Here is a 14,542-nt window from a genome sequence, read left to right as displayed (position 1 = left end):
TGATATATTTAATAACCTTAGTCTGTATTAACTGAGAATAGGACAATGACCGCCAAAGTCAGCACTACAGACAACACCCAAATCTCAACACAGAGAGCAGAATAAAGGGAAAATGTATTCAGCACCATGGACAGAGACACAAAGCCGTTTTAATGAATCTCTTGCGAATGCTCAAGTAACTGCAGAATACTTTCCAAAACACCGTAACATATAGTGAAAAGATCATGGCGCACATGTACTGGAATTGTTCTTCGATCAAACCATCGTCGACACACTTAATATTCAATAAGATACGGACAACAAAAAAAACACCATCAAACCAGTGAAATTCAAGGTTTGCTTTGCACAGAGAAGATACAAAATTGTCAGAGGTTCGCCCCAATCTAATGATCTCAATGATATCAAATAATATAACTTCACATCACTGTATGTGTAGATAAGTGGATATCGAATTATTAATACATATAAATTATTGAATAAGTTTAGAACAAAAAATAGACAACATGATTCAGTCTGGAGACATGACGATATTGTTTTCTCAATATCTCTGGAACAAAGTTAGACACATATGTTACCCAACTGCATAAACGTTAAACTTATTTTAATCAAAGCGATTTATATCTTACCTTGTCTTTGTTGGGTAACGTCTGTGTTCTTGTATAAGTATCTCCTCCGTTTATACTGATCAGCTCACCATCTACAGGAGGAAACTGTGCGGGGAAAACTACTACGTCACTCTTCAGCGTGTCTGAGCTGAAACACACGTCATACTGCTGAGTAGACTTGGAGTAAGACCAGCTCCCGTCAGGGTGGGTGGTGATCATTGGGGCGCTGTACCTGCTGAAGCTGCCGTCTGTCCTGTGGCATTTGACAGCTATTAAACTGATGAGGCTCAACAGAAAGATCACCGACACCGACACGATGGCGATCAGCAGATACAGGTTTAGGTCAGAGAAGCTGTCCTCCTTTGTGGGCACATGTCTGAACTGAGTCTGGATGTCAGCTGTGCTTTCAACCACCACCACGTCAATAGACACAGTAGCTGACAGGGAGGGCTCTCCGTTATCAGAAACCAGCACCACCAAGGGGTGAGCTTTCAGGTCATTGTCACTCATCCTCCTCTTAGTCCTGATCTCTCCGGTGCTGGTTCCGATCCGGAAGAGGTTGTTTCCTTTGGGCTCAGAGAGGTGATAGGAAAGCAGCGCATTGTATCCAGAGTCTGCGTCTACAGCCCTGATCTTTGCCACAAAGTATCCCGCTTCAGCAGAATAGGGGATGCTCTCACTGTTCACGGAGCCGTGCTCAGAATAGGGCGCGAGGATCGTGGGACTGTTGTCGTTCTCATCCAGGACTAAAACGTTCACAGTCACGTTGCTGCTGAGCGGAGGAACACCAGAGTCTGTGGCCTGGACTTTAAACTGGAAGCTTTTTAACTCCTCGTAGTTAAAAGACTGCAGGCTGACTATGTCTCCAGTCTCTGAGTTTATATTCACCATTGTTGAGAGAGGCAGAGTTTTACTATTGCTGTCTAAAAACGAGTAGCTCACCTGGCCGTTGTGGCTGACGTCAGCATCGGTTGCAGTCACCGTTTTAACAACTGTCCCTACTTTGCTGTTTTCTTTCACATAAATATTTACTAAATCTTCCGGGAATCTTGGGGCATTGTCATTAACATCAGAAACGTGAACCGTAATAACGGTTATGTTTGATAGAGGAGGACTCCCTTCATCGGTTGCTGAAATCGTTACATTGTACACAGGAGTTACCTCTCTGTCTAAATGCCCATCAACCACTAAAGAGTAATAGTTTTTGTAATTCGTCTCCAATTTGAATGGAACCATATTCAAGATCTCACATTTGACTTGTCCATTTTTACCACTGTCTCTGTCTAGAACAGAAACAAGTGCAATGGCAGTGCCCACATCCGCGTCCTCATTCACTGTTTTGACCAGTGACGTCACAGTGAGTTCTGGAGCGTTATCGTTTACATCAATTACTTCTACCAACACTTTACTATGAGCAGACAGGGGAGGCTGGGCTTTGTCTCTCGCCTCTGCTCGGATTTCAAAAGCTTTTCTTTCCTCATAGTCGATTTTGCCTTTCACTGAAATGATGCCCGTTTCAGGGTCTATTTTGAAAATATCCAGAATGTGGTCCTGATCCTGATTACGAAGAGAATAAACTACTTCGCTGTTTGTGCCTTCGTCTGCGTCGGTCGCATTTAAGGTGAAGACTGCCGTCCCAAGTGGGATATTTTCAAACGTGTGTACTTTGTAAAGAGTGCTGCTGAACATTGGTGCGTTATCATTAGTGTCGAGTACATTTATTTTAATTTGTGATGTGCCTGAATGTGGTGGCGTTCCCCCGTCTACTGCAGTTAACATGAGCTGCATATGCTGCTTTTTCTCACGGTCTAGGGCTTTCTGCAGCACCAACTCTGGAGATATACTCTCCCCTCGTTTGTGTGTCGACAGACTGAAATATTCGTTTGCACTTAGTTTATACGCACTGACACCGTTTTTACCCATATCGGCATCGCTTGCCTCAGACAACGCGAATCTATACCCAGGCAAGGTATTCTCTGCGATGTCCAGTATTTGGGATTTCGTGGTAAAAGACGGTGCATGGTCATTCACGTCTTTAATTTCTATCTCCACGCGGTATAGCTTTAGTGGGCTGTTTATAACTGCCTCTACGCTTACAGTGCATTTGGTTTCATCTGTACAAAGCTCCTCTCGGTCTATCCTCTCATTGACATACAGGAATCCGGTTTTGAGATTTACCTCGAAGTATTTCCTCTTGGATCCCGTAACAATCTGAAACAAACGGGACTCCAAATCCTGCACATTAAGGTTTAGATCCTTCGCGATATTTCCGACATTAGTACCCGGGTTCACCTCTTCTGAGACGGAATAGGAGAGCTGCGCAGACGCCGTTTCCCAGAAACAATCCAACATCACCAGCAGCAGATACGTAACAACGGTCCTCCTGCTACTCGGTGAAGACATAATCCCGAAAGAAAAAGAACAAAGCATATATCCACAATTGTGTTTCTACCGCGGACGGATGAGCAGTGACAATATTTAGTCCAACACCATTTCGATGTTCAGCTGAGAGAGGAAGACTCCATAGTGTCTTCCCTCCTCCCCCGTGTTTCTTTGTGATAAAAATCCACAGTCATTCCGTTTTTACCCTGGGAGGAGCCTGGACGTTTCTGTGTTACGGTCTAGAGCGTCACTTCGTGGTAAACTATAAAAACTACACACGTTATTAAACAACTGTAAAATACCCCTCATTCTTCATGAACGCCACCGAGAACAATCATTTGAATATATTTCAAAAACAATGTATTTAAAAATATATGGGCAATCTCACAGAGTTTACTGCACTCTGGAATGCAGGTTTTAAGTCATTGTGGAAAATAATCTGCTGTGACTTTAATGTGTTACATTTTGATAATTATGAATGGCCCTACTCTTAACGGATATTCAACGTCGACAGTTAACGCAGTTTAACTTGAATTGGAGGACTTAACTGTATGTGTCATTTTACTGTATGTGGTATAGTTTGCATCATATCAGCCAATGTATTGGCATTTGCTATCGAAACCCTGACGTTTAGGTGAAAGTAAAGGATTCCTGTTACATATTACAAATTATTTCAAAAATTAACTCAACATATTAACTATTTAAAGAGGATATAAAGGACTAAATCTGCAAACTCCAAAACCTCATAAACATGTCAAAAATGCACTGTATTGACAACTTTTGAGCAAATAATCATATTCGTCAAAAATATGTTTTAACAACACACTGGACTTTGGAACAGGTAAACAAGTTATTGCAAAGATCCAAATGACCGTAAGAGAATACGATAAAAGCATGTCTTTCCTACCACTTTCTTTTCACACCCAACACATTCAAAGATTGCCTTCAGCACCAAGGACAGTGACATACAGATTGACTGAGTGAGCAGCCAATAGAGGGAAAATTAGGACAACGTACGTAGCAAGCTTGGATAAACATCTGACAACAGCCTCATTGACTTTTTATTTAACGCAAATTAAATGAAGGTATGATACATACTTGATGCCAAAGTTCTTACCTTGTCTTTGTTGGGTAAAGTTTGAGTTCTGGTATAAGTATCTCCTCCATTTATACTGATCAGCTCACCATCTACAGGAGGAAACTGTGCGGGGAAAACCACTACGTCACTCTTCAGTGTGTCTGAGCTGAAACACACGTCATACTGCTGAGTAGACTTGGAGTAAGACCAGCTCCCGTCAGGGTGGGTGGTGATCATTGGGGCGCTGTACCTGCTGAAGCTGCCGTCTGTCCTGTGGCATTTGACAGCGATTAAACTGATGAGGCTCAGTAGAAAGATCACCGACACTGACACGATGGCGATCAGCAGATACAGGTTTAAGTCAGAGAAGCTGTCCTCCTTTGTGGGCACATGTCTGAACTGAGTCTGGATGTCAGCTGTGCTTTCAACCACCACCACGTCAATAGACACAGTAGCTGACAGGGAGGGCTCTCCGTTATCAGAAACCAGCACCACCAAGGGGTGAGCTTTCAGGTCATTGTCACTCATCCTCCTCTTAGTCCTGATCTCTCCGGTGCTGGTTCCGATCCGGAAGAGGTTGTTTCCTTTGGGCTCAGAGAGGTGATAGGAAAGCAGCGCGTTGTATCCAGAGTCTGCGTCTACAGCCCTGATCTTTGCCACAAAGTATCCCGCTTCAGCAGAATAGGGGATGCTCTCACTGTTCACGGAGCCGTGCTCAGAATAGGGCGCGAGGATCGTGGGACTGTTGTCGTTCTCATCCAGGACTAAAACGTTCACAGTCACGTTGCTGCTGAGCGGAGGAACACCAGAGTCTGTGGCCTGGACTTTAAACTGGAAGCTTTTTAACTCCTCGTAGTTAAAAGACTGCAGGCTGACTATGTCTCCTGTCTCTGAGTTGATGTTCACCATTGGAGACAACGGAGCGAAGTTATTATCACTGACTATTGAAAAGCTCACCTGACCATTTTCACTAACATCTGCATCAGTTGCATATACTGCTTTTAAGACTGTCCCAACAGGACCGTTTTCTTTCACATACATATTGATTGCAGTCTCTGAAAACCGAGGTTTGTTGTCATTCACATCAGAAACCTGAATAATAACCACGCTGGTCGCAGAGAGAGGGGGCTCACCCTCATCCGATGCTTTGACAGTGATATTGTAGTGGGGAATGAGTTCTCTGTCGAGAGCTTCACTTATGACTAAAGAATAATAATTTTTATAATTGGTTTCCAATTTAAATGGAACAGGATGTAATATCTCACATTTGACTTCACCGTTTTTGCCCCCATCTCTGTCAAGAACTGAAACAAGTGCAATGGCAGTACCGATTTCAGCGTCCTCCTTTACGGTATTGAGCAGTGACGTCACCGTGATGTCAGGCGCGTTGTCATTTAGGTCCACCACCTCCACTAGTACTTTACACTGTGCTGTTAATGGAGGCTGGCCTTTGTCAGCAGCCTGCACACGAATTTCAAAGGCAGCATTTGTTTCAAAGTCAATTTTTCCTTTAACGGTTATTATTCCTGTTTCTGAATCAATTTCAAAAACTTTGAAAACCTGGTCTTGATCTTTTGAATTCAGTAAATATACAATGTCTTTGTTTGTCCCTTCATCAGCGTCATTTGCAGTCACTGTTACTACTGTCGTGCCAATAGCAGCATTTTCTGTAATTCTTGTTTTATACAATGTCTTTGTAAAGGTCGGTCTATTGTCGTTGATGTCCAGAACATTAATAATTATCTCTGAAGTGCCTGATTTCGGCGGTGTTCCTCCATCTACAGCGGTTAGTGTGAGTTTAATTAAAGCTTGCTTTTCTCGGTCTAATGCTTTCTGAAGAACTAACTCGGCTGACACTCTCTCTCCCTTGTGCACCGCTAAAGACAAATATTCATTAGGATTTAGCCTATATGTATTTATACTATTTTTCCCGACATCCGCATCGTAGGCTGACAGGACCGGGAATGTGGCACCCGGCAATATAATGTTCTCTGCTATGTCGATAGTTTGTGATTTTGCACTGAAAGACGGGGGGTTATCATTTATGTCCAGGATATTAACCTCAATACGGTAAAGTTTCAGTGGATTGTTAATCACAGCCTCTACGTTTATTGCGCATTTTGCAGCGTTCGCACAGAGCTCTTCTCTGTCTATTCTTTCACTGACGTAGAGAAAACCTGACTTCAAGTTTACATCGAAATACTTTCTCTTTGAACCAGCAACGATCTGAAACATACGAGACTCCAACTCATGCACATTAAGATTTAGATCCTTAGCGAGATTCCCAACCGAAGTCCCCGGGTTTACCTCCTCTGATACGGAGTAAGAGAGCTGTCCTGATACCGCTCCACAGTTATACTCCAAGACAACAAACACCAGATATATCCCGATGGAGGTCTTTCTTCCTTGCAGATACATAATTCCACACAACGAGAACAAAGCAGATCCTTAAATCCACGTGTCGTTCGCTTATTGAACCCAAAAGACCGTTAAAAAGATCGAATCATGTCCGTACATTTTCTATGTTCATCTCTCTTCGCGCTGCGTCTCATTCTAACAAAGCACCGACACAAATGATGATCCTTTTCAATGTGGGAGTGGTCTCGACGCATCATCGACCTGCCGGCGGTGTTACGGTCTATAGTGTCGCCTCATGGCCATTTTAGATAACTACAATGTTTTGAAAAAAATAATCAAACATGACTTATCTTTGGAATCACTATAATTAACGTCATCAATGTCAATTATAGATAACAAAAACGGCTGCATCCTCATTACTGAATGCACTGGCCCTTACAACGAAGCAGAGTGTAATCGCCACATATTTCAGAAGTAGGAGTTATGCAGATGCAGTGGGGTATTCAACGTACACTTGAGTCGAGGCATCCTTTAATACCTAAAAAAAAAGGGTTTAATCCCTTTAAAATGAGATACGATGACTAGAGGGGAACATAAAATTACCTTTCAGACCCAACATTCAATGTAAATACCATTATTATAATGACAAGTCAGCAAATATGTAAACTATCAAGAGTATATTGGTGTTCTCTTTCTTGACTTTTCCCATGTTAAATTTGCATCCAAAACTTGAATTCAGCAGCAGAACAGCAACGTTGTGTGTCACACATGGAAGTATAGTGCATTACACGGCCACTGAAAAAAATAGATATTCGTGCAATGCTCGGAGAAAGAAAATCACTGATTCAAAGCAATTTGTGGAGTATTCTCAAGGCGGGATGAGTATCAAACTTGTTTTCATGAAATTAAAATAGTTTTGAGAACGTGGAACGTCGCCATTGTCATCAGAAAAAGGACAATAACGCATTGTGTCCTTTGAAGTGATCACTCTACAATCTAGTCAAGCAATACTGAAAAGAGCGAAATCAATCATGGCGCTAATTACATATGTCAATAGTGTTTATGTGAAGGAACATTCCCAGTGCACATTATAAGCAGTGCAATTCATTATGTTGGATCATATGTCTTATAATGTAATCAACCACAATATATCACATTTATATCTAACAATTCATGTCGATGTTCATTTTAATTGTGTGATAATATATATTTTTACAGGAGACATTTAGATACATGATGTCAAAGCAATATTTTGTATTTATTTTTTTATCTGTTGATGAAATTTTAAATGCGAAGTTTTTTTTAACTTTATGACAGTGATGACCGTTAGTTTAGACAACTTATACAAGTAAATAGAATGCCGTAAAGCTTTTACTGAATTAATAAAATGAAATAAACAATTTTCGTGTATCTTACCTTGTCTTTGTTGGGTAAAGTCTGAGTCCTGGTATAAGTATCTCCTCCATTAATACTGATCAGTTCACCATCTACGGGAGGAAACTGTGCTGGGAAAACCACTACGTCACTCTTCAGCGTGTCTGAGCTGAAACACACGTCATACTGCTGAGTAGACTTGGAGTAAGACCAGCTCCCGTCAGGGTGGGTGGTGATCATTGGGGCGCTGTACCTGCTGAAGCTGCCGTCTGTCCTGTGGCATTTGACAGCGATTAAACTGATGAGGCTCAGCAGAAAGATCACCGACACCGACACGATGCCGATCAGCAGATACAGGTTTAAGTCAGAGAAGCTGTCCTCCTTTGTGGGCACATGTCTGAACTGAGTCTGGATGTCAGCTGTGCTTTCAACCACCACCACGTCGATAGACACAGTAGCTGACAGGGAGGGCTCTCCGTTATCAGAAACCAGCACCACCAAGGGGTGAGCTTTCAGGTCATTGTCACTCATCCTCCTCTTAGTCCTGATCTCTCCGGTGCTGGTTCCGATCCGGAAGAGGTTGTTTCCTTTGGGCTCAGAGAGGTGATAGGAAAGCAGCGCATTGTATCCAGAGTCTGCGTCTACAGCCCTGATCTTTGCCACAAAGTATCCCGCTTCAGCAGAATAGGGGATGCTCTCACTGTTCACGGAGCCGTGCTCAGAATAGGGCGCGAGGATCGTGGGACTGTTGTCGTTCTCATCCAGGACTAAAACGTTCACAGTCACGTTGCTGCTGAGCGGAGGAACACCAGAGTCTGTGGCCTGGACTTTAAACTGGAAGCTTTTTAACTCCTCGTAGTTAAAAGACTGCAGGCTGACTATGTCTCCAGTCTCGGAGTTTATATTCACCATTGTCGAGAGAGGCGGCGAGTTACTGTTACTTTTTAAAAATGAATAGGTCACATGACCATTATGATCGATGTCGGCATCAATTGCTGAAACTGTTTTTATAACTGCTCTTACTGGACTGTTTTCTTTCACATACATATTGATCATGTTTTCTGTAAATAGAGGTCTATTATCATTCACATCTGATACATGAACATTGATGACGCTCGTGCTAGAGAGAGGTGGGCTGCCCTCATCAGACGCAGTGATGCTAATACTGTATTGAGATCTGCTCTCCCTGTCAAGAGGTCCGTTCACAACCAACGAATAGTAATTCTTGTAATTTGACTCTAATTTAAAAGGCACATTATTGGTGAGTTCACAGTTCACCATCCCATTTTTACCTCCGTCTTTATCAAACACTGAAACGAGTGCAATAGCGGTGCCAATGGACGCATCCTCCCTCACCGTGTTCAACAATGATGTCACTGAAATTTCAGGAGCATTGTCATTGACGTCAAAAACTTCAATCAATAATTTGGCATTTGAGGTGAGAGGGGAAGACGCACCATCACTGGCTTGTACTCTGATCTCAAAAGCATTATTCTCTTCAAAGTCAATATTTTTTTTATTTGTTACAGTCCCAGTTTTTTCATCGATGGAAAAAAGATCAGTTTGTTTCCCTCGACCTACTTCACTGAATGAATATAAAATCTGCCCATTTTGGCCTGCATCCAAATCAGTAGCATTTAGTGTGATTATTGACGTGCCTATCTTTACATTCTCATAGACTCTGGCTTTATACATAGTTTTACTAAATACAGGAGGATTATCATTGCTGTCCAAGACATTAACTACAATAACTATACTGCCTGATTTAGCAGGAGTTCCTCCATCAATGGCCGTCAGTGTGAGTTTAATCACAGGCTGTGTTTCTCTGTCTAAAACTTTGTGAAGTAATAATTCGGGAGATAAACTCTCCCCTTTATGCATAGCTAGAGAGAAGTATTCATTTTGGCTAAGCTTGTAGGTATTTACTGTATTTTTACCGACGTCTGCATCGTCAGCTGAATGCAGAGGAAACTTAGCCCCTGCTGCTGTACTCTCGGTAATGTTAATCACTCGTGACGTGCTGAGAAATGATGGTGAATTATCATTGACATCTAAAATGATAATTTCAATCCGGTATAATTTTAACGGGTTATTGATAACTGCTTCTACACCAAGGGCACATTTGGGTTCATCACCGCAGAGTTCCTCTCGATCTATTCTCTCATTAACATACAGGACACCAGTCTTTAGATTTACCTCGAGATATTTCCTCTTTGATCCAGCAACGATCTGAAACATGCGGGACTCCAAGTCCTGAACATTAATGTTCAAATCTTTGGCGATATTCCCGACAACAGTCCCTAGATTTACCTCTTCTGAGACGGAGTAAGAGAGCTGCCCACATACCGTTTCCCAGTTACAATCCAGCAGCAGGAACACGAGATAAATCCACGCAGAGCTCGTTCTGCTCGGCAAATGCATAATTCCATTCGTTGTGAAAAATCATAAACAGATTTCACCAATAACGCCCCTCAAACCAAGAAACTAAACATTATAACAATATGCACAAAAGGCGTTGTGGGCATATTTCCTCTTCAATAATGATATGGTCGTCGTACTGCTCTGTCTTGTCCTCTAAGTCTCTTTGTTTCAATCGCCAGAGAAACAGCGTCGTCCTCTGAATCTGGGTGGGAGGAGCCCCGAGCCACCCAAGATGAAGTTAAAATGTGATGGTCTACAATGTCCCCATGTGGACACGTGTTATAACTACACTCAACATGAACAGTTTTCGACTACACTTGCGTGCTTAAATAATTATTGATCATGCCAAGCCAAGCTATAACTTCAGCGAGATTCAGCATGACTGCATATGTTACCGATCATGTGGTTTAACATGTCATACCTTTGTTTTGACAATAGTACTTTTTTGAGAAACATTTCCAGACAAAGATTCACGATTCGGGTATTGCGCTGACAAAAGAAAGTATTGCTAATAGTAACGTTCCAGGAAGATGGTTCAGTCTAGTAAGTGCATACACAATATAGCCGCAGTATAGTAGTCAGAACAACACAAAATCGAAAGGAAAAAACTAAGGTCAAAGATTTTTACACTTTTTTTCCCTCTGGGGATGAACGACACACGGCCAGCAATGTGTTCAGCACCATGGAAAGCAATATGCACTCGCAAACCATCTGTGCGGCACGTGAAGACTGAGCTCACACATCCAAATACACATTTAGACTAAGCTTATGAAAATACGCGAATCATTTTCCGTATTTCTGTTGCAAACCAATATACGTATTTTTTTAGATGATTTTTTTAGTCACGTGCCATGGCGCAAATTTCTTTGAAAATGACTCTCAGTAAAATCACATCAATTCACATCCATTTATTGACTTAAGTGTAACATGATGTGCCTAATGTTATCGTGTTCTTACCTTGTCTTTGTTGGGTAACGTCTGAGTCCTGGTATATGTGTCTCCCCCATTAATACTGATCAGTTCACCATCTACAGGAGGAAACTGCGCGGGGAAAACCACTACGTCACTCTTCAGCGTGTCTGAGCTGAAACACACGTCATACTGCTGAGTAGACTTGGAGTAAGACCAGCTCCCGTCAGGGTGGGTGGTGATCATTGGGGCGCTGTACCTGCTGAAGCTGCCGTCTGTCCTGTGGCATTTGACAGCGATTAAACTGATGAGGCTCAGCAGAAAGATCACCGACACCGACACGATGCCGATCAGCAGATACAGGTTTAAGTCAGAGAAGCTGTCCTCCTTTGTGGGCACATGTCTGAACTGAGTCTGGATGTCAGCTGTGCTTTCAACCACCACCACGTCAATAGACACAGTAGCTGACAGGGAGGGCTCTCCGTTATCAGAAACCAGCACCACCAAGGGGTGAGCTTTCAGGTCATTGTCACTCATCCTCCTCTTAGTCCTGATCTCTCCGGTGCTGGTTCCGATCCGGAAGAGGTTGTTTCCTTTGGGCTCAGAGAGGTGATAGGAAAGCAGCGCATTGTATCCAGAGTCTGCGTCTACAGCCCTGATCTTTGCCACAAAGTATCCCGCTTCAGCAGAATAGGGGATGCTCTCACTGTTCACGGAGCCGTGCTCAGAATAGGGCGCGAGGATCGTGGGACTGTTGTCGTTCTCATCCAGGACTAAAACGTTCACAGTCACGTTGCTGCTGAGCGGAGGAACACCAGAGTCTGTGGCCTGGACTTTAAACTGGAAGCTTTTTAACTCCTCGTAGTTAAAAGACTGCAGGCTGACTATGTCTCCAGTCTCTGAGTTTATATTCACCATTGTCGAGAGAGGCGGCGAGTTACTGTTACTTTTTAAAAATGAATAGGTCACATGACCATTATGATCGATGTCGGCATCAATTGCTGAAACTGTTTTTATAACTGCTCTTACTGGACTGTTTTCTTTCACATATACATTGATAATGTTTTCTGTAAATAGAGGTCTATTATCATTCACATCTGATACATGAACATTGATGACGCTCGTGCTAGAGAGAGGTGGGCTGCCCTCATCAGACGCAGTGATGCTAATACTGTATTGAGATCTGCTCTCCCTGTCAAGAGGTCCGTTCACAACCAACGAATAGTAATTCTTGTAATTTGACTCCAATTTAAAAGGCACATTATTGGTGAGTTCACAGTTCACCATCCCATTTTTACCTCCGTCTTTATCAAACACTGAAACGAGTGCAATAGCGGTGCCAATGGACGCATCCTCCCTCACCGTGTTCAACAATGATGTCACTGAAATTTCAGGAGCATTGTCATTGACGTCTAAAACTTCAATCAATAACTTGGCATGTGAGGTCATCGGTGAAGACGCACCATCACTAGCTTGTACTCTGATCTCAAAAGCATTATTCTCTTCAAAGTCGATATTTTTTTTATTTGTTACAGTCCCAGTTTTTTCATCTATAGCAAAAAGATCAGTTTGTTTCCCTCGACCTACTTCACTGAATGAATATAACATCTGCCCATTTTGGCCTGCATCCAAATCAGTAGCATTTATTGTTATTATTGACGTGCCTATCTTTACATTCTCATAGACTCTGGCTTTATACAGAGTTTGACTGAATACAGGAGGATTATCATTAATGTCCAAGACATTAACTACAATAACCATATTGCCTGATTTAGCAGGAGTTCCTCCATCAATGGCCGTCAGTGTGAGTCTAATCACATGCTGTGTTTCTCTGTCTAAAACTTTCTGAAGCAGTAATTCGACAGTGGCACTCCCTCTTTTATGTGTTACCAGAGAGAAGTATTCATTTTGGCTCAGCTTGTAGGTATTTACTGTATTTTTACCAACGTCTGCATCGTCAGCTGGATGCAATGGGAACTTAGCCCCGGCTGCCGTATTCTCGGTAATGTTAATTACCTGTGACGTGCTGAGAAAAGACGGGGAGTTATCATTGACATCTAAAATGATAATTTCAATCCGGTATAATTTTAACGGGTTATTGATAACTGCTTCTACACCAAGGGCGCATTTGGGTTCATCACCGCAGAGTTCCTCTCGATCTATTCTCTCATTAACATACAGGACACCAGTCTTTAGATTTACCTCGAGATATTTCCTCTTCGATCCAGCAACGATCTGAAACATGCGGGACTCCAAGTCCTGAACATTAATGTTCAAATCTTTGGCGATATTCCCGACAACAGTCCCCAGATTTACCTCTTCTGAGACGGAGTAAGAGAGCTGCCCACATACCGTTTCCCAGTTACAATCCAGCAGCAGGAACACGAGATAAATCCACGCAGAGCTCGTTCTGCTCGGCAAATGCATAATTCCATTCGTTGTGAAGGAGCATGAAGTAAAATATGGACAATATTCTACAACTACCACGAGATCACGATCGAAGATGATATATTCTAATCCGAAATGTCGACATTTCCAAGACCAAACCAGAGAGCCGCTCTTTGTCGTCCGACCTCTCTTTGTAACAAAGCCCAGCGATGCATCATCCTCTGAATCTGGGAGGAGCCCAAAGCCGCCAAAGACACCGTACACATGTCCTGGTCTACAGTGTATCCATGTGGACATTTACTATGACTGCATGCTTAATCAATAAATGACGTTGGAAAAAAGTAGACATTAAAATGCTCCTTGAACATGAAACAATTGCTGAAACCAGAGAGTAAAATCAGCACCACAATACTGAAATCCACAATTTAACGATCTTGGAAAAATAACTGAAACCCTTTATAGAAAAACGATGACAAAACTGAAACGCAATCTGACTGCAAAGATGAATCAAACACATCTTAAAGATACATTATGCAATATGTGACTTCATGTTTTATAGCTGTTGTAAACGTTAAACAATCTTCAACAACGTTTTGATTTTTCTGTTTGTTTTATGTACTGGGAATGTTTAACGAGTTAATTCAGCACCACGGATAGCGATCCATCCGAAGAATAGGAAACAACAGACAAACATTACTGAATTAAAAACATGAACCAATAAAGGAACGTCCGTCAAACTTACGAACACCGATTACTTCTTCATATTTGTATATTGTTAAAAAATTAGAGTACTTTTAAATGCCATGTTACAAATATTACACTTTGTAACAAATAAACTTGTACAGCGAGTATTGATGCATTTGACTGATTACCCGCACGTTACATATGCGTCTACAAACTCAATACATGTGTTTACTTTAAGTTAAGTTTAAATGGAGAGGAAGCGTAAATGCGATAAGTGTTTTTTGACCACTCGTCAAGTGCTCATTGTCGTAGGCCGACATAAAACAACATTGTATCGTAACAA

The 14,542-nt window shown here is 42.1% G+C and overlaps 2 protein-coding genes and 3 pseudogenes across 7 annotated transcripts in view; all 5 read right to left on the bottom strand.

The window, feature by feature from the left end:
• The window catches only part of LOC137791793 (protocadherin alpha-C2-like), a 148,438-nt gene that overhangs the window by 59,488 nt on the left and 74,408 nt on the right, over positions 1-14,542 (bottom strand). The gene's annotated exons all lie outside the window — the stretch shown is intronic.
• LOC137792688 (protocadherin alpha-3-like) lies at positions 525-3,143 on the bottom strand. The gene has a single exon (XM_068588462.1). The coding sequence runs from the start codon at positions 3,033-3,035 to the stop codon at positions 606-608; it is 2,430 nt and encodes an 809-aa protein (XP_068444563.1). The 5' UTR covers positions 3,036-3,143; the 3' UTR covers positions 525-605.
• LOC137792701 (protocadherin alpha-5 pseudogene) lies at positions 4,041-6,588 on the bottom strand (annotated as a pseudogene).
• LOC137793523 (protocadherin alpha-10 pseudogene) lies at positions 7,042-10,218 on the bottom strand (annotated as a pseudogene).
• Positions 11,161-13,834, bottom strand: LOC137793505 (protocadherin alpha-10 pseudogene; annotated as a pseudogene).

The sequence above is a fragment of the Clinocottus analis genome, unplaced genomic scaffold (genome assembly GCF_023055335.1).
Source record: "Clinocottus analis isolate CAN_PGR_092001 unplaced genomic scaffold, fCliAna1.0.p SCAF_10, whole genome shotgun sequence".
Taxonomy (NCBI): domain Eukaryota; kingdom Metazoa; phylum Chordata; class Actinopteri; order Perciformes; family Cottidae; genus Clinocottus; species Clinocottus analis.
Note: the sequence above shows the minus strand (reverse complement) of the source record. Positions and strands in the feature narration are given on the sequence as shown.

Excerpts from the sequence above, each read along its gene's own strand:
- LOC137792688 (XM_068588462.1), bottom strand. The coding sequence starts at position 3,035 with ATGCTTTGTTCTTTTTCTTTCGGGATTATGTCTTCACCGAGTAGCAGG.